The sequence below is a fragment of the Haliaeetus leucocephalus genome, unplaced genomic scaffold (assembly GCF_000737465.1).
Source record: "Haliaeetus leucocephalus isolate CR32 unplaced genomic scaffold, Haliaeetus_leucocephalus-4.0 Scaffold68, whole genome shotgun sequence".
Classification (NCBI taxonomy): domain Eukaryota; kingdom Metazoa; phylum Chordata; class Aves; order Accipitriformes; family Accipitridae; genus Haliaeetus; species Haliaeetus leucocephalus.
The window spans coordinates 3,418,341-3,438,107 of record NW_010972504.1 but is presented as its reverse complement, the minus strand read 5'-3'; the positions used below and the strand labels follow the sequence as shown (position 1 = coordinate 3,438,107).

Sequence of the window (19,767 nt, the reverse complement as noted above, 5' to 3'; positions counted from 1 at the left end):
TCTCCCCCCGCCCTGTAGCACTTGGGGGGGGCTGGTTCACACTGTCGGTCCGTCCCCCCCCACACACACAGCCCTGCAGCCCGGGGGAGCAGCCTGGATCATGCTGCCAGTCTGCACCCCAGCACCAGGGAGACAGCCAGGGCCACGCTCCCCCCTGCACCCCAACATCAGGGGAACAGCCGGGACCATGCTCCCCCCTGCACCCCAGCATCAGGGGGACAGCCGGGACAGCGCTCCCCCCTGCACCCCAGCACCAGGGAGACAGCCAGGGCCACGCTCCCCCCCTGCACCCCAGTACCAGGGGAACAGCTGGGACCATGCTCCCCCCTGCACCCCAGCATCAGGGGACAGCCGGGACCATGCTCCCTCTGTACCCCAGTACCAGGGAGACAGCTGGGACCATGCTCCCCCCTGCACCCCAACTTCAGGGGAAGAGCTGGGACCGCGCTCCCCCCCTGCATCCTGCATCTCTCGGGGCAGGGGAGCCCATTTGTTCCCAGCCGGGCTTGTGGGACCCGCTGCAGTGGGTCAGGCAGCACCCCCGGCCTCTGCACCCCAGGGAGAGCTGCCTGCAGGGAGGATGCAGCAGCACCCAGGATGGGCAGCAAAACAGCTCAACAACCACAGCTTGTTCTCTGGAGCACAAAAGGCCACCACTTGGTCCCCCAGCCCGTGCCAAGGGCCAGCGATGGCTCAGGCAGGGCTGGCAGGACCCTTCCCCAGCCCTGCTCAGGCCCCCGGCCCAGTGGCAGGGTGTCTCCCAGGCTGCAGAGCCGGGCGCTCGCAGAGCCGCTGGGAAGCTGCAGACTCCAGCCCTACAGCAATGGCACCGTGCCCTGATCTATGGCACTGCCCTACTTCTGCCTGTCAGAGTTGCCAGGCAGCGCGGCCGGGACCCTGCCTGCACCCAGCCCCTGCGGCCAAAGGCTCAGACCCCGCAGCGCACAGGGACCCTCCATCCTTCGCAGAGGAGCTGTCGTGGGGAGGGTCGTGGGCTCTCCAGGAGGGAAAAACTGGCAGCTGCCCTTGATCCTATAATCCCCCCATTAGCCACAAGGCATTAGGGGCTGGGGAGGGGGTTGGCTTTCACTGGATGCTCTGCATCCTGCATCTCCCCCTCCTCATGCCCCCCACCCCGCACCAATGGGCGACATCCTCCCTCCCCGCCAGCCCACAGCACAGGGACCCCCACATCCCCAAAGTTACTCCCCACTGTGCCTGCTGGTGGTTGCCCCCAGCCTTTCCCCTGCTCTGGAGGCAGTGGGGACCCACTGGGGCATCTCTACCCCCCCTCCCCACGCAATGCCCTCCTGCCACCCAGGAGAGCCCCAAGAGCTGAAAAACAGCCCAGGAAGCCCATGAGTAACCGGGGGGCTGTGCTGCTCCTGGGGGGAGCCCCACCAGCCCAGCCAGGCACCTCAAAGCACCAGGAGGGGAGGGTGCAGCTGAGCATGCACCCCAGCCAGGTTATTCCCTACTCCCTTGAAGAGACAAGAGGGGCACCGTGCTGCATCGGCCCCCCCAGCAACGTCTCAGCCCGAAGGCACAGACCCAGCAGGGCCTTTTCTTCTGCAGGCAGAGAGCTGGAGGCAGGAGTTGGGTGGAAAAGAGCCCTTTTACTAGCAGTGCTTCCCCATGCGAGCACCCGGCTAGGGCACGGGGATGGGTGCTGCCCTCCCACCCCCCAGGTTGGCAGAGGCAGGAGGGTGCCTGGCATCGCGCGGAGCCAGCGGTTCCCTTCTCTGCAGCTGGGCCCTGCGCACGTGTGCAGCAACGTGCAGGGCATGCACCGCTGCGCCAGCCTCAATGCCACCTTGTGGGTGCTGTCGCAAAGGCAGGAGCCAGCGCAGCCCGCGATAGCCAGGGTTGGGGGGAGCAGCTCGCCGTTGGAGCCCCCCACCACTCCCTGCTCCGCTGTGGCATTCCCAGCTGCCGTGGCGCACAGGGAATCACGAGCACGGGTAACATGTCGAGCACGCAGCGAAGGCCGACTGCGGAGGATAGACGGTCCTTGCCGTGGAGAAGCATTGCAGACGTGCTGCAGGAACACGGCTCGAACCTGACCGGGAGGTTTGCCACCGCAGTGCTCGTCCAGCCAGCCCCACTGCCGGCGACGTTTGTGGCTGCGCGACTCAAACACGGGGCTGATTCAAGGACACCTTGGCTCTGCCCGACAGATTAGACCGGATAATCCCGGTGCTTTGCTCCAGCCCTCAGCCCACCTTGGGATCTTTGCTCTCGCCGGGTTTATTGCCGTCTGAGCACACAGAGAAACCTCCGTGCGTGCCAGATAGGGACGGGCTCAAAGATCCCATCTGAAACACCCTCACCCAGCAGGACCTGGAGCCCCGCGCGAGGCGAGGCGGCGGCGGCAGCCTGCAGCTCAGCATGTCTAGACACCAGCATCACCCTGCCAGGGTCCCAGTTCCCAGACTGGAGGCAGGAAGGGGGCAAGAGGCAATGGGAAACAACCCGCCGGGATGAACCGGGGTTCTTGGAGCAAAGCTTCAGGCCAGAGCCTCACTGAGTTACGCTCCTGTTGCATTCACCCCAGCGAGCACAGCCAGCTCTGCGCTGCATGCTCCAGGCAGTGCATGCCCCAGGGACCCTTTGCACCACTGAGCTCCCTCCCACGAGTTTAGGGTGCTGCAGGGCCCTGGAGAAAGTCCCCACTGGGCTCCAGGGGACCTTCCCCCGAGGGATGACGCAGGGCGGGGGGCTGGCTGGCTCACCCACGCTACCCTGGAGTTCCCGGAGCCCTCAGAAGAGATATTTGCATCTGAAACGGTAACTTGGCACAGAAGCTCCCTTGTGCGCAGTGACGGGGCAAGATTCGCCTGTCCCAGCAGTGCCGGTTGCAGGAGCCAGGTGCAGGACATAGCCCAGAGCTGGGTCTGGTCCCTGCTAATCACGTATGGGGACTGCCACGGCCACGTAGGGACAGATAACTCCAGCCTGGCCTCGCAGTGCTGTGCTGGCACAAGCTTTAGCCCTCTGCTGAAGCTCACCATGCGCAAGTACACAGGGCTCGCTCACCGCAGCATCCAAGCAGCCTCTGAGACGTGGCCCCGCACATGTCTACCAAACCTGACACGCTGCTTTCTCCCTCGCCGGTGGGAGCTCCGGGTTTGTTCAGCTGCTGGGACCGTGGGACCATCGCAGCCACGTCCGCAGCACCATGGGACGAGCCACAGCAGGGCCACGGGCACCCACCCACCCAAGCCCGACATGCACTAGCAGCACGGACCCTGGCCCCATCCTCTAGCAACCACTATGCTCCAAAGCCCCCTAACCCACACCTTTACTGCCCTGGTCCTCCACGAGGCTGGATTACAGCAGCCCACGCTGCGCTCGCAAGAATTTCGGCAGCAGCTGCCTCCAGGCAGAGACAAGCCCATGGAGCAGCATCCTCCGAGGGTGCAAAGGCGCTTGCGAGCGGGAGGCAGAAGCTTCTCCCCTCCGGCCCCTTCTCACTTACTTGATGAAGTAGAAGCCCCCGTGCAGCGTGGTGTCCACCTCCCAGCCTCGGGGCAGCCCTGGAAGGACAAGGCAGAAGCAGCGGTCACCCCCTCCCTCGCCCCGCGCAGCCCCTGCCCTCCCCACCGGTGCTCTGCTGCGGGCTGGGGTGTTGCACCGGAGCAGAGTGCTTGCCCAAAGGATCTGCTGCTGGATAGTTAGCAATGCTCGGTGTTACACCGAGGCCCCGCTTCACCAGGAGGCAACTGCAGAGGAGATTCCCCCGCCTCGGAGGAGGCAGCACTAGGGAAGGGCAGGAGCGCACGGGCAGGGAGTCGCAGGACAATCGTGACACTTGTGGGGTGCCGTGTCCTGCCGTGGTTGGCTCTCATAGGCTCAAATTGCATTTTTAAAGCGGTTTGGGTGCCCTCCCCATCAGTGACAGGTCTCATAGACTGCAGGGAGTGTATCTGTGGAAGAGGACTCTTAAATGCCCCCCGAGAACATCTCTCCAGCCAGAAACCCAGTGCCTAAGAGATGTGGCATCGCCTCGTGCATCACTCGACGTCCCCTGACCCCCCAGTTGCAAGACAGCTCCTGCTGGCTCAGCTTTTTGGAGCCTCCATTGCATTTCTAGAGGATTTCGCTCCACACCTCCAGATTCTGATCAGTGCCCAGGCAGGGCAGAGAGCAAACACTGAGACCCAGGAGCCGTCCCTTACCGGCGCAGGAGAAGTGCCCGCTCTGGATGGAGTAGCCTGTGCCAGGGTGCACCCAGCTCGTGGACTTTGTCTCATCGCTGTGAAAGACAAGGAGTGGGGCTATCAGCACCCATGGGGGCCCAGGGAGCCCCATCCCATCACCAGGGAAGGGTCTTAGCAATGCAGGTGACTTTTCCAGCCAAAGGAATGGAAGGACAAGATTTTGGGGAAAGGGGGGGGAACAGCATCCATCAGGCTGGGACAGCCGTGAGCCCCAAGGAGAGAGTACTGGGGGCAAAGGAGAGATGACTGTGTGCGATAGGAAAGCAGCCAGACGCAGAGGCTTGCAGCAAGGGGTACCCCTTGTTCCCAGCCCAGACTAAGCCCCCGACCCCCTCCAGCCACGCACCCGGCTCCCCCCGCACCCCAGCTTAAACCCCATCCCCGCGGCAGCCCCCACTCCGCGCGAGCTGCCAGGCAGGATCGTACTTGATGAAGAAGACGCGTCCGTCCCCGCAGACGCCGTAGGTCCACCTGCCCGGCAGGTCCAGCCAGTCGATGTCATCCCCCATGGGGGTGGCGGTGGGGGGGCTCGGGCGCAGAGCAGCCCCACACTACAAGGAGGGACGGGACACGGCACCCAGCTCGGGAAGCGCCAAACAACTCCCAGTTCCCCCAGGAGCAAACACTTGCTCAGCTCAGACCTTCCACCCAGACTCTGTTTGCTGCAAATAACCAAGGAGGGAGGGAAAAAAAAAAAATCCCAACCAAACCCATCAACTTAACCCCCTCGGAGCCGGGCTGCCACCCTGCCTGCGAGCCGGGGTTCAGAGGGCATCCTCCCAGCATCGCGGCACGGCTCGCCAAATGACTCTTCAGGGCTAGCCTGTCACAGCTTCCTCCGCTGCCTACTCAGTGTAATTACCGTCAATTAACTCGGGGTGAGTAATTATGGAGTTGTTACTTCCCTCTCCTGTTCATTTTAAACAATGTCAAATTCTTCTCCCTGTCTGATCTCGCAGCCAAGCCGAAGCAGTATGTAGGGCACCCTGATGATTATCTGCAGCGCTGTCGGAGCTGCCCAATGGGTATTTTCTCTCTGCTTGTTCTTAGCCGTCAATTAAATGTCTTTTAAGGGGAAAGGTGGGGTCTGGGAGGCACCTGGGCTGGGTGACTGTGAAAGAGGCAATTGCCCTTGTGTCTCAGCGGTGCCTTTGCAAAGCTTCTCATGGCACAAGGAGAAAGATGCTTGTTAAGGAGAGGCCTGAGAGGTGGAAAGGAAGGAGCTGGTCCCCAAAGCAGGGAGGAAGGGGCTTGCCCTGCTGACCTGAAGCACAGTCCCCACATCAGAGCAGTTCCTTGCCAGGAATTGGGGAAACCAGTTCACCCGAAGCCTCAGGAAGGCTCTTCCTATAGTTCTTTGAACCACTGGGTAGGAAAAACACGTCTGGTTAGTCCCAGCGAGCCTGTTGGGAGAGCATCCGATGGGACCCCAGCATAGCAGGGAGCGATGCCATGGTCCTGGGCATCATTCACCTAGGGAAGCTCCATTTCGTGGGAGAGATGCTCAGCTGCAAACTGTGGGGCCAAGCTCGTGTCCTACCTGTGCCGTGGATGTGACTTGAGGACTGCACAGGTGAGCATGTGCTCAGACCCCCACGCTTGCAGCCCTGGGGGGCTCAGAGCACAGCTTGCCAGGATTACGTTATGCATCGGCTTTTTTGCAAGATGGGGCTTTTTGCCTGTGTTTGGGCCGAACAGGGATAGTGTTACGCCAAGCCTGCCTGCCTACCCCAGTTAGGTTACAGTTACACCGGGGAGTTGCCACCCTTATCACATTACTATCTGCGGAGCTAAACGTCAATCACCGCCCAATTAATGACCACGGGAACTCCTGGGGCTTTGATGCTGTGATGCACCTGGAGATTGGGGAGGTCACGGCATGACCCTGAGGGAGCCAGCTCTGCTTCCCTGCCTCTGCTCTGCCTCCGCAGCCACGCAGGGTCTGCAGGCAGGAGCCAAAGCACAGCGAAGAAATCCTGGAGCCTTAATGCTCGTGGCCAAACCTCGGGAGCACACGAGCAGCTCGGTGTGGTGGTGCTTCATCCCAGGGCAATTCAAAAACAGGCGGCTGTGGACAAAGCTGCCACATTAAACTGTTTCCATCGTGGTTTTTTGGGGGGAACCCCCATAGCCAGCCCTGGCAGAGAGATGGCTTGTGGCGCGTGCTGGCTCAAGGCAGAAATAGTTTTATAAAGTCAAACACGGCAAGAGGTCTGTTCCTAAGCTGCCTTAATCCTATTTCAGCGCTGGGGGAGGCACGGTGGGGATAACCGCATCGCTCCTGGAAACAATGGGTCCTCCCGGCCACACTGCCTCTGCAGCCGCTCGCAAATGGGCTTTTCTTTACTGGGAGCAGCCTCTAACCTGAGTCACAGCTCACACACGGCATTAGTCCTCAGCACAAACATTTCGGGGACCCGGGTCTGTGAGTGGCTCCCGGCACCGCTCTGGAGCCTCCTCTGAGATCTCCCCATCACACAGCTTTCAGGACTGAGCTTTCAAAACTGGTGCCAATTTATTTATATAGACATGAAACAGAAACCTTAAGAGAACCTGGCACCCTCCAGTCCCAGGGTTAGGAGCTCACTGGGCATGGCCCTCACCTTCCAGCCCAGGGCAAAACCTCTCCAATTACTGCAGAGTTATTCTCACATGTACCTCAAGGGTATGCGGGATCAGGGTCCGTGCCAGATAAGCTCATCTATCTGATCCTAAAAGATTTCCTTCCTTGTCTAGTAACCCCCAGGGAGGGATGCATTTCCCTGACCACGCATATTCTCAGGGTGCCCCTCGCTTGTCCATGGCAATTACAGGGGACCATTGACTCATCAGACACTAACATCAGAAAGGAGGAGGAGCTGGTGCAGCCCCTCGGGTACATAACGCGGAGATTGTTGGAGGGCTTTGTAGGACCTTCAGCCAAGACTCCTGAGCAGCTCCAGGGTCTCTCCTGCCAGGTAAATGAATCAGCTTTTATTGCTTTCCACAAGAGAATTTTTTTTCCCTATTTCTTTATATCTTAATCCAATGGAAATTCAAAGGGGAAATACCAGCGGGGCTTTTTGTTTTCATTTGGTTTAAAATCCTTTTAAAAGCTCCTTGTTCACAACCATCCAGGTTGGGGAAGAAGGAGACAGCAAGCAGGCACACACCGAGGTTTTCTTTGCAAAACCACCCATATTCAATGTTTCTACTGTGGGTCCCAGGGAGGATCCCACAGCACCGGGCACCACCACCTCTGCCCTGTGCACCGTGTCCTTCCTTTAGCAGGGACACGGAGGGATGGGGAAGCCACTGGTCTCCCACAGGAACACCTTGGGAGCAGAAGCCCACCAGTGGGGGAATGGATTTGCATCGGGACCAGGCACAGGGAGGAGATGGAGAAGAAAGCCCAGTAAATGTATTTGCTCTAGTAAGAGACAGCCCCGGTACATCGCCCATCTTATGGAGACGCGTGGCTGCTGGCAAGCCCAGGGGCACCAGGTCACCCTTGTGCATGAGATGCCGGTTTGGGCAGAAGGATTTCGCTCACCAACGTGCCAGGAGTAGCCACCGGCAGCCACCTTCTCCTATGCAGCGCCGAGCCTTCGCTTGGAGCCACGGTGGGACCACGCGGAGAACAAAAGGCAAAGGGAGCGAAGCACGCGAAAAAGGGCTGCGCTGGGTGAGCGATGGGGTGACCCAGGCACCGCTGTGGCTTAGTTGTGGTCAGAGAGGACGTCTCACCCCAGCTGCTGCCTGACACCCAGCCCATCGTGGGTGACCTGCCCTGCGGAGGAAAGCACACAAAGGCTGAGGAAGTTTCCCGCGTGGAGCCCTCGTGGGTCAGATGTTAGGAATGTCACAAAACCGGGCGCTTCTGCGCAGAAAGGGATGGTTATTGCGCTTGCCCCACATTTGCCCGTCCCGCCCTGATGCTCGCACCAGAGCAAGGTGGCAAAGCACCTTCAGGCCACCGCGGAGGGATGGGTGGGAGGGGGCTCTGCAGGGGGACAGCCGGGGGACCCACTCGGCCAGAAGCGTTTTGGGGTGGCGGTGGCCCAGGCAGCGTTGTGGGCTGCGAGTCCCGCGCTGCTGCACGGTTCTGGCACCATCTCCTGGACAAAAGCTTCCCCAGAAACAAGACCAGAAATGCAGCTGCAGAGCGAGTCGGCCAGGCGCTTCCACCGGGCCCAACCTGATGCACCCTGAGATGCGTGTTGTGCCCCCTCCTTGACCATTAATACACACCAGTCTGCTCCCCGTAACTTCAAGCTGTCTTCTCCTCCCTCCCCTTCACTCCACACACTGCCCATCCGACTACTCAAAGGCCCCACCTGGGAGCCAGGCTGGGGACACAACGGCCACCGCACCACCGTCCTTTGCGATACTGGGGCAGGCAGGAGCGCACTGGTCCTTCCTGGCTTTCCCAGCTCGAGCAGAGAGACCAGTCATCACCTCAAGTGAAAGAGAGTTGCTAAGCAAAAAAGCTAATTGCTTCATATTCTTTATGTCTGGTTGTAAACTGCTTGTAATTTGATAGATGGTGCCAGGGAACGCCACTGCCGGGAGCACTGGTGGGTGCTGCTCTGTGGATCCTACCGGGCTGGTATGCTGGAGCCCAGACACCCAGATCGCAAGCAGATGTTTAACAGCCTTTTATCACCAATCTGAGTAACACATTTACCACCAGGCAGGCAACCCACCGCTCCCACATCCACCCTGAGAACTCCAAACCCTCGTACAGCTTGTTACCATAGCTCCCAACAGCCGGCATGGGAGGAGGCATGGAAAGGTGCCAGCACAACACCCCTCCAGCTCTAGAAGTGAAATCTTTTTAACCTGCTCCTGCTTCCCCTTTGCTAGCAGCTTTGCTGAACCTCAGATCTGGCCTAAATTATCTCAGCAACCTGAAACAGCAAGCCTAAAACGAGAAGCACGGAGCACAAGAAGGAAAGGGGAAAAGGTGCTAAATCCAAATGTCCCCGCTGGGTCTTTGTTTCTTCTAAGCACAAAGTCCCTGTGAGAGACCTGGGACGGTATCCCAACCGCTCGCAGCCAAAGGCTGCTTTTTGCATGCAAAAGGGCTGCAGTCAGTAGCTATTTTCTGTTTCTGATGAGGTGCCTCCTCTCTCGGTGACAGGGAAGGAAGCCAGCCAGCCTTTCCCACAGGGCAACGAGCAGCTCACGCCAGGCTGTCACGCAGCAGTGGGGTAGGAACAGCTGCTCCAGAGCGATGTCAAACATGCTGCTGCCATTACGCAAACCTCCACAGACCCATCGAGCATCAAAGCCCTATTTTCCAAGCAGACCTTTCTTTGCTTTGCTCCGTACGTAAGTTATTCTTTGTGGCAGCTATCTTCCCTAAAGATAGGTATTTAGATTTAGCTTAAGATAGTACCATCCAGGGCTGTCCAGACGACATCTGCGCCAAAGATAGCAGGAATTTATCTTCAACAGCTTCGTTTTACAGCTGGTGGGCTACTGCAGACCGGGTTTGTCCCTTGAACCAGTGAATTGTGCTGAGAAAGACCTCCTTTCCCACAGCTGCTCAAAGCTTCAAGTCCAGCCTGCCAGCGCGGGATACCCCAAACAGTACATTTCTACAGGCAGGGGGTTTTGTTGGATTTTTTTTTTTTTTTCCTGCGAGAAGCAACACACCTAGTGATTACAAGAGGAAGAACGGAGAAGACAGTTCACGTGTCTAGCAAAATGCCACATGCCATCCTGAAAAGAACAGACAGGCAAGAAAAGCAATGAATATCCGATGTGCTCCTACAGCTAGGGCCGCTACAAAGCAGCCAGTGTTTTTATTGCTAACAGTCTTATCGTGAGCATTAGCAAGAGGGGCAGATGGGTGCCTACTAATGGGCTCTAATACTTTATACCCTCAAGACTAATGGACAGCTTTTACAAGACTTCATTTCCCCACCCCCACCACACACACTGAAATAAACCTTGGATTATATCCGAGTTACAGCCCATCGGGTCAAGGCCGTGCAGCTGGAAAGCAGCAGACTCTCCCTAGAATTGCAATCATGATTCACGGTGTCATTGCCTTCTCCTGCCTGCCAGTTTCAGAAGAAACTTGCTTTTGTGGGACTAAACCAGCTCTGCAGCACTATTAATTTGCAAATGGCATTTTAGTGGACGCAGTCAGTAGTGAGCAGAAAAATAGCAGCTTATTTACTCCCCATGTGCTTTGCTGACAAACAGGTCCTGCGGAGAAGATACAGCTACCAGAGCAGGAACAATTCTACTCTAACACAGATAAAAACTGTCAACTAAACTCCAACTGCAGACCTCAGTGCCAACAGAATAAAGAAATCCCAGCAGGATTTCTACATTCCAGATGGCATCTGGATGGACTGCCAGACACACAGCAGCTTTCATTTAGCACACTAACTATGTTTCTTTAAGCTACCTCACTTGAATAAAGAGAAACTGCAATGTTCATTTTTAAGACAGATTTTAGAGCCAGCAGCAGAACAGGTGATTATGACTTTTAAAGTGGTGTTTTGTTTTTTTTTTTTAAAACACCATAATTACGTTCACTATGTTCAGCTTTGTTCACTCTTTTCAAGAGAGTATTGCAGGAAGTTCAAACAATGTTTTTCCTTGTCTAGTCCAGCAGTTTTCTACCCATGATACTCTTACAGAAACAAATACTGCACAGTGGTGGTTTAGAGACATTCAGACAAGATGCAAGCACAGGGTGAAACATGGCCTGTGCTGCAAGACAGGAGCAATAGTCATAGTACCATCCCCATAGTGAGCTCTCAGCAGCGCTTTTTTTTAAGGCATAAACTAAACAATGAATAACTTTGAAAGCTCTTCCCCCAAGACGTCGCTCTAGAAGAGGTGTGACCAACCCACGGCCCTTGAACTCATACCAGAGATTCCTACACCATGACAATGTCCCACGTGGAGCAGAGTCACCAGTATCACTGCTCAGGAAAGTTCGTCAGCAGGGTTTTGGCTGAGGCCAAAATCCTCACACCCATCCAGGCCAGCCTCATTCCCCAGCAAGCCCCTGGGAACCCCTGGAAAAGCTGACTGGTGCCTGCAAACCACTCCAGGCACCTTCACCCCTCAACTCATGAGATCTAAATGCCACATCTTGTCGCTGCCCTGCTCTGCACCCACAGCAGCGCTGCATTTCCAGCCTCCTCCTTCCCATCCAGCCAAGAGCAGCCGTCCCGACCAGCCCCAGCCGAGGGGCACAACACTCTGGAGAGCACCCAGCTCTGGCGAGGCATTCTAGCTTCACGCTCATGGAAGACTGTGCCAAAATTATGGTATTCGCTAGCCTAAAAAACATGGCATGGCAGACACAGCTTTACACAACAAAATAAATCCTCCATTAAAAATAATTATGCTGCATAATGCTGTGCAGGATTACGTGTCACTGGGCATTGACACCTCTCCCGTATTCTGAGCTCCTTACCAAACATTTTACTTCATTAAAACATAAACAAGGGAACAAATCATTCACTGCATTATAAGCCAACACTACGTGGCAAAACACAGGGAAGCGTTCTGGCTCTTGTCTCATTGAAGAAAGATCAGATGTTTGGCACCTTCGAGTCACTTCCACTCACAAGGTGACACCTCAAATTTGTTTCAATGCAAAGCCTGAAAATACTTCAAAAAAACCCCTGAAATAACCTTCAAAACCATGCAGTATTCATATTTAAAGTTATGCTAACCAGTGAGCAAACTAAACCCGAATCTCAATACTCAGCTTCAATTAGGGCAACAAAACATTAACATCCTTGCTTACACCAAGCCAACACCTAATTTGAATAGAACTAATTGCACTTGCACACTTTGTATTTTAGTTTAAAGCTTCATCAGTACAAGGAGCCCTTATGATCATGCATTTACCAGTTCAGAAGGAAATTCACAGGGGAGAATGCCTGCTTCTGAACTACCATAACCTCCTCTGAAACAAGGGTGATAAAAAAAATATTTAATGTTCTCATAAAGCTAAACATGCATGTATGAACTGTGCTTTTGCATTTGCTTGCTGACATCTCCCATAAGTTCTTTCAAAGAAAAACAATTTGGCATTATCTTGCAAATATCTTTATTACAATTTACAGATTAGTTCTGAATAGCTTTATTATGTACAGAAATATAACTTTAGATATAAAAACCCAACTAACTTGACACAAATCAATTAAAATCTGTATAAAGCTGATGTTGAAGGTCTTCTAACTTTCTCTAAATTATATAAAAATAAAATCTGATAATTACAGTTTTGATTTAAAGTTCAACAAGTGTTATTTTTACTGTCTCAAAGCACTTACACATGTACACATCCTGTATGACCATTTTAAGATGTTATAGGGAAAATGGTGACAAGCAAGCTGAGCTTGCTTTTAAAATTATGTTTATGGTGATGCATTTAGTGTTAATTTCCTATCACCTTACATTGGATACTTTGAAAACATGAGGCTTGACAGGGGGAAAAGCTTACCCAAGCAGGTATGTTTCAGTGAGAATCAGCAGTGTTAGAACAGAGTGCTTGATACACTGCAGGTTGGAAAAAAACAATTTCTCAAATGTTAGAAGCACTTTGGAAGTAACAGTTTTTAATCTAGTTTACATCCAATTTGTCAATTCTGTTCGTTTCCAGCTGTAGTCTTTTCCAAGCCTCTGCAAACAGTGGATCAGTATTTGCAGGTGTTAATTCACACCACTCTAAAGCTTCTTACAAGCACCAGTAAACCAAGTGAGTTGTCCAGAGTAACTGAAGCACCAACAAGTTCTCCAAGATCGAAGAAACTAGGAGAGTAATGGAAAAATGACTACAGTGTATTTTACCATAAGCAATGAACAGCATTTTTACTTATCAGTCACACTTGGACCATAAGTCAACAAATTTTCTATTGTAATTCTACATTTATCACCCTGTGTGCTTTTTCCTAAACAAAGAAGCAGAACACCTGTTATCAAATATGATACAGGAAAATGAACTCCTAAAAATTAAAAGTTATTTCACAGGATTTGAAGGCATGATTAGAATTACAATCTTACAACTAATATTATCTTTTGTAGGAAAGGAAAATCCCCCTTTTTTGTGCCATGGGGATGAAAAATAACATTGCTGCATTGCTTTCAAGTAGCCAGTCTGTAAGGCTGCCTGAGTTTCAGCCGTATTTTAAGTTTACATGACAACTCTACTGTAGTTCACAGTTAACCCTCTGAATTTCATAACTGTAACAATTCTAACTTGTAGCAGAGAAAGGTAATTTTTAAATTCAAAGAACATGCTTCATGCAGTAAGAATAAAGTATAAACCCAATAACTCTGAAATTTGAGACAGAATTGAGATGGCACAATCAAGCAGAAAATTCAGTAAAGCTCCGTGAAGCTCTTTTCTCCATTATCTGTAATTTTATTTCAAAGTAAAAACTGAAGTCATTAATAAGATGACAATTCTGAAGTGTTTTTAGGTTTCTCCCTTACAAAAGGGAAACAATTCTAGTCCGCTGACTGAACAAAGTAGCAAATCATTTATTCACGCAACTTCATGCAAACAGGTAAGAATTCTTTGATGTTTGGTATTCATTCTATCGCTTGACCTCATACCTGCTTGGATAACAGCCACACAACATCCTTCGGGTCCAAACACATATCCAAATGGTGCTGCTTTTTTATTTTGACTGAAACAACAATTAAACATTTTAAGTTAGGAACATAAATAAGGAGTGTTTTCCTTCTACCGAGGACCTCAACATTCAGACCCCAAACGTGAAATGTTATTTTGGTACCAGATGAACAAAAGTGCAGACGCATAGAGGTATTAATACTGGCTTTTGGTAAAGAACACAGCAATTTGTAGCCTTAGATTTCCATAAGTCAAAGATAATTCTCATTACAAGTACCAGAACAAGCATATTGGATACAAGAAATATGAAGAATCCTGCACTTCAATCCATCTTCAGAAAGCAGAATCAATTACAGCAAAGTTACTCTAAGATTAACTAAAGAACTAGGGGTTAGTTCCCTTTGCGTGGCTACCTAAATTCAAACTATCAGCCATAGCCTTGATACATACCTTGAAGCTTTAATTATCGATCGGGATGAGGCCTTTCATCACCCTGAAAGCAAAGGTTTGGTGCGCAAGCAGCCAATACCCTTTGGAACAGTACTGGGTAAAGGTATTATTTAAATAAAGACAAACCAAAGGGCTTGTAGTGCACCAGAGTTCCCCTGAATCCCCCAGTGTGCTAGACTGAAATATTGAGACATCAAAGCGCTACATAAACACTCAAACATTAGATTACATGCAAAACTGCGATCTTAAAAGGAAGGAATAAACTATCTGCTTCACACAGTAAAGTTAACGTTATTAGCTAAACAAAATTGAGACTTTTGTACATGTTAGAGAAAATGGAGAACCACAAGAAAGTAGCAAGTACCTCTAGAAACTTTAAATCAAAACTGCAATAACTAGGTTCTGAGCCCCATAAATATTTCCTTCAAAATAGGTTTTGCTTTTTCAAAGTGCAAAAATCCAACTTAATAGTCACCACTTCTCCACATACGGCAGACAAGGCATTTTTGGAATGGATTTAACCTAAAGCAGTCTGTTTCTCAAGTGTTACTTAAAAGGAATGCAATTATACCATCCTTACCCTTGATGATACTCAAAAGATTTCGTCTGGATATCAAAATGGGACACACAGGTATATTTGTTGGCTGAATACCAAACTGGGAAAAAAGTGTTAAATCCCACTTGTCTCTCCATTTCAAAATAGCACATGCAGCTGCCACTTCTTGTTTTGAAGATGTTCATGAGTGCTTAGGGTCACACAACTACCATATCTTTTAAGGTGCTAGAAAGGATCAACCCTCTTGTAGTAGGTTTCTTGGAGTCTATTAAATACTCTTTGTCTATGCTCTGTTGTGAAGCAGTATCCTATGGCTTCTTCTGTTTCTTGGATACGTTTCTGGAACCTGCATCCATCTCGTGCAAGCTCTTCCCAGGGTCCTTTACGATCCTCCTCACTGCTTATGTAATACTCAGTAACTTTTTCAAGGAAGGTCACCTGGAAAAGACAAGTCATTTAGTAAAGCATTAGCCAAACACTCATGCAAAAGGAGCTTAATATTTATTTGCACATATGATTTTTAGTTTTAACAGAAGTTACTAAACATCTAAAATAGCAAAAAGCCTCAGATATGCTACCAGGTCATGCTAGGTCTCTGCACTACCCAGGCCAGAGTATATTTAACTTCTCAGCTTTAAAAGCGACCAGTTGCTGACTTCCCCCTCTACCAAAAGTAGTGCTCAAACTACTACAGGCTTTCTAAACTGCAGCCCAACAGGCCTCTTTAGGCTGACGGCAGATCAAACAATGTTCCCTGTGAAATAACACCCTCCCCAACATCAGTACTGGGTTATAACCTTACACAGATACAGTTCAAGCAGGTTACTCAGTAGGACATGCCAGGACACTCACTCAAGGCTAGAAATATGCTACCGGCCAACATCTCCGATTACTGAAGCTTACATAATAAAAAAGAAGAATCATTGTTCTGTAGAGTAAGCAATCATGTGAGTCAGCTTGTACTTCAGGAAAAGGAACTATGCTACATGTAAGGAAGCAACAGTCATCGCTACGTGACTGGAACAAACCCATCTATTTAGAGCTGCTATCAAATTCCAGTGATCTAAGCTCATGCAACGAAATGAAGTCAAAGTCATGGCACTTTAAAATACGTATGAAAACTTTCACTCTTCGCTATTTTTAAGAACTATTAAGCTATTTTAAGAAAACAAAGTAACTTAGAGGCTCAGGATCTAAACTTCACAGTATTTATACTATTAGTATACTAAGGATTTAAGTCTTTCTGTTATCAAGCAATAAGCAAAAGCCACACTATTTCAGGTTCCTACTGAATTATGTATTGCTTTTCATTTACCTATACAAAAGGCACAAAACTGAAGGACAAACTAGCTACCTGTCAGCATCCATCAACTCTCAGACTAGGACCAAATCTTGAAGACAAGCCAAACACTGTCATTACAGATGACTCCACTGAAGTTGCTGCAGGACAGCTACTTCTGCAGGTCAGGAAAAAACATGGGGAGGTACAAAAAAAACCAAACCACCTTGCTGCACCATTCCTATGTGTTATTAACACAGAACCCTGGTTTCACACCCAGTTCATGCTAACACAATGAGGAGTGTAGAGCGAGATTGCTTTTTGTGGTAGAGCCATCTTCCAACCTTCACAGAAAACATGAAGATAACAGTTACAGAAGAGGTGACCTACAGGAATAATCAGCAGTTGAGGATACAGAGCCACAAGAGACCATGCAAAAGCAACCTCCAGAATTCATCTAATTCTAGTGCAGCTATCCCAAATTACTGCTGAGCTCTCTGTGAAAGCAGAGTCCTCGCATAGTGTCAATGCATTGCTAACTCCTAAGTGAAGCAAAACGCTCCCAGGTTTGATTGCAGGATGCCAGATAGAAAATAGCCTTGAGCAGGACGAATGACTTGGAGGATTTCCTGGGAACACCTTGGTCACTGCTTGGCAACCTCTGCTCTGTTTTGCAGACAGACCTAATTAAGCATCTGCTTTCAAGCACATGGAGCTGTTACATCAGCTTATCCCTTTGCGAGTTGCTACCTTACATTCTTTTTACATCAGTCTAAGACACCCTTGGGCCCAATTACTGGATTTTGTAACATCATGTGAAACATTGCATCTAGATCATCGTTCTTTCACCATGTCAATAGATTACAGAGTCTAACAACAAATTAGTCAAAAAATTACTGCTGTTAAGTCTACATCCCTGGCGCAAGATTTAGGTCAGAACAGTAGGAATTTACACCAGGGCTCATCAGTGCTACCTCGCAGCACTTCAGACAGATGCTGTCAGTTACAAAGGACCTCTTGCAGGAGCTGTTTAACTTTTGATTGTTTTCCATTTAGATTAAAATATAATAGTTTGTCCTGTGTGAACCATTAAGTCTGTAAACACCACTCGCCCTAGCAAAAACAGGTATGAAGTTACCTCCAAGCCAGGCTCCCAATTAAAGGAGAAAACAAATCTCTCCACCTTAAGAACACTAAAGCAAACATTATAGAAGTTTTCTATTTTGACAACTCGTTACACTAGTGTATTACCCTGGGACTTGGTATCACAAGCTATTACTCATACAAATGTTTGAAGTATCAGGCAAGACTCAGACATTATGCCTGAAAAGCCATCTTGTGCATCTGTAGCATCGCAAAACTTACGAGAGGACGAATTTGTTTGCTACTATTTACCTGAATCCTAGCACATGTATTATAAGTTTTTTAATGCACAAACTCCTCATAAACACATTACATTTCCAGTTTGTGCTCAAACGCCCAGTTCCAGATTACATCTTTTTTATAAATGACTGCTGAATTATAATAGTCTCTTAAATGGAAATGGGAGTATTACTATACTTTGTAGTTAAACTTCAGTGGCTTACTGTAGCATGTGTTAACCTGCAACAGAATTCTTCCTACTCCAAAAGACATTTGTAACTCAAGCAGACCTGTCACAAGTCCTAAAATGTTTACAATCCTTTAAGTCTCAATTACGCTAGGCACATGCAAAAGTCCTAAAATACTTCATCAACATTATTCGTAACAGAAACAGGTACTTTCCAAAGGAAAAACTTAACACTGCAGTTCCCATCTGTTTCTCCAGTGACAAAAACTACATTATGACACAAATACGGAATGAAAACTACATCTTAAAAGGGAAATTTAACTTCAGGTCTAGAAAAGAAATTTTAAAAAATTATCTGCCTTGTGTCACTGAATTACAAAATCTACCATCACGTGTAAAGGATGAGGCACACTCATTCCAGTCAAATAATTAGACCATAAGCTCATGGAGGCATGATCTGCCTACCGCTGTGGCTGGAATCCTGGCACAAGTGACCTCACCCACTCGCACACTGCTTGATGCAATGTGGGTTTGTTGTTTGTTTTTTTGTTGCGTTTTCTTTTTTAGCACCCCCAAAACAGAAACATAAACAAAGGATATACCTTTTTCCGCTTGGTACTTCTACATTCCTCACCAGAAAGAATGCCATGCTGCACAAAGCCAGTGACCCCACAGTTATGTTTTTCCAACTGCACCCGACAGACAGTTAAGTGACTACGCTCAGAAGTGCCCAAACTTGGCCCCTCTACTCCTTTTAAACCAGGCTTCCCTTTTTTCTCTGCTGTTTGAAAGGCTGCCTTGAAATTTAAAGGATTATATGGATCATCTGAGGTACAGAACGAGTTCCAAAGTTTCAAGTTTTCTGCCTCATCCACACTGCTACAGTCCCACTCATCTTCCTCTTCAGAACTAGGATGAGGAGAGCCTGAGGAGTCCTCTGCCCACGATGAATCTTCCTCCTCCTCTTCTTCCACATCCGACATATCCTTTCCCGGATTGCTGGAAGATGTCTGGATGGTGGCTGTGAAGTTCTGAGGATTGTATGGATCCAAACTGTAGAAGGAATTCCAGAGATGAAGCCTTTCCCCGTCCTGGCTACCGGTGTCTGAATCTGAGGGGAGCCCTTCGCTATCAAACCCATCGTCATCATCATCCCAGTCTTCTTCATCATCCACACTCTCCTCCCCACTGGAAACTCCCCCTATGATATAGTCTATTAATTTATTTGCACAGGCAGGTCTGGCTGAAACAGGAAGGTTTTGCTCTATTTCGGAGTCCTCATCGTCCTCTTCAGTCGAGGATTCCCTGTCAAGTGCCCCCTTCTCAGCTGAACCCCTTATCCCCCCCTGCTCCAAGGGACCACCTCCAGGTTGTCTCCCCAAGTCGTTCGGCTCCTCGGACCGCTTCAACTCCCCAGCATCGCACTGCTGCTCCCGCCGTCCCCCGACCTCTTCTTGACAAACGCTCTTATGCTGCTGCTGCTCCTCCTCCAGGCTGTGATAGCCGTGGTCCGGGTCTGGCACGGCCAGGCCACTGCTCGCCAAATGCCACCGCTGGAGAAAAGCCAAGCGCTTGCTACGGAGGAACTCGGCCTCCGGCAAGCCGCCCCGGGCAGGGCAGCCTCGCCAGGCCTCCGCGGGGACCTCGGCTCGCAGGGGCTGGGGCAGATGGCTCTTCCCGGAGCACCAAGCCTGGCCCTGCTCCGGGGCCAGCACGAACAAGTCCACACGCGGTACGGGGAAGGACACCAGGCTGCTCCGCACCAGCCCGGTTCCCCAGAGGCCCGGCGCGGGTTCCATACCACCCTCTCGCCCCTTCTCCAGGGGCTCCTCCGGCCACGGCAGCCTCTCTTCGGCCCAGTCCAGCGAAGCGGCCGGCTCCGAAAGCAACAGCAGCGGCTGGGGGCCCTTGGCGGGCGCCTGCCCGGCGGCGGGGCAAAGGGCACTGCTCAGCGCGGGGCCGGGCAGCAGCCGATGCAGCAAAGCGGGCAGCGGGGAGAGGAGCTGCGACATCAGCCGCAGCCAGGAGAAGGGCGGGCTCGCCTGGGGCGAGGCGCCTGCGGGGGCCGCGCTGGGCCCGGCCAGCTTAGGCCAGGCCGCGGCGAAGCCCAGCCGGGCT

The 19,767-nt window shown here is 50.9% G+C and overlaps 2 protein-coding genes across 2 annotated transcripts in view; both read right to left on the bottom strand.

Annotated features, from left to right (window-relative positions):
* Nucleotides 1-14,933, bottom strand: part of PLEKHA6 (pleckstrin homology domain containing, family A member 6) — a 61,984-nt gene extending 47,051 nt beyond the window's left edge. Inside the window, exons 1-5 of the mRNA XM_010579623.1 lie at nt 14,846-14,933; nt 7,753-7,989; nt 4,647-4,771; nt 4,179-4,255; nt 3,479-3,536 (exon numbers count right to left, since the gene is read on the bottom strand). Of these exons, the coding sequence (XP_010577925.1) occupies nt 3,479-3,536; nt 4,179-4,255; nt 4,647-4,771; nt 7,753-7,974 (482 nt within the window). The 5' untranslated portion in view covers nt 7,975-7,989; nt 14,846-14,933. The remainder of the gene's footprint in view (nt 1-3,478; nt 3,537-4,178; nt 4,256-4,646; nt 4,772-7,752; nt 7,990-14,845) is intronic.
* The window catches only part of PPP1R15B (protein phosphatase 1, regulatory subunit 15B), an 8,274-nt gene continuing 778 nt past the window's right edge, over nt 12,272-19,767 (bottom strand). Inside the window, exons 2-3 of the mRNA XM_010579972.1 lie at nt 18,252-19,765; nt 12,272-15,259 (exon numbers count right to left, since the gene is read on the bottom strand). Of these exons, the coding sequence (XP_010578274.1) occupies nt 15,047-15,259; nt 18,252-19,765 (1,727 nt within the window). The 3' untranslated portion in view covers nt 12,272-15,046. The remainder of the gene's footprint in view (nt 15,260-18,251; nt 19,766-19,767) is intronic.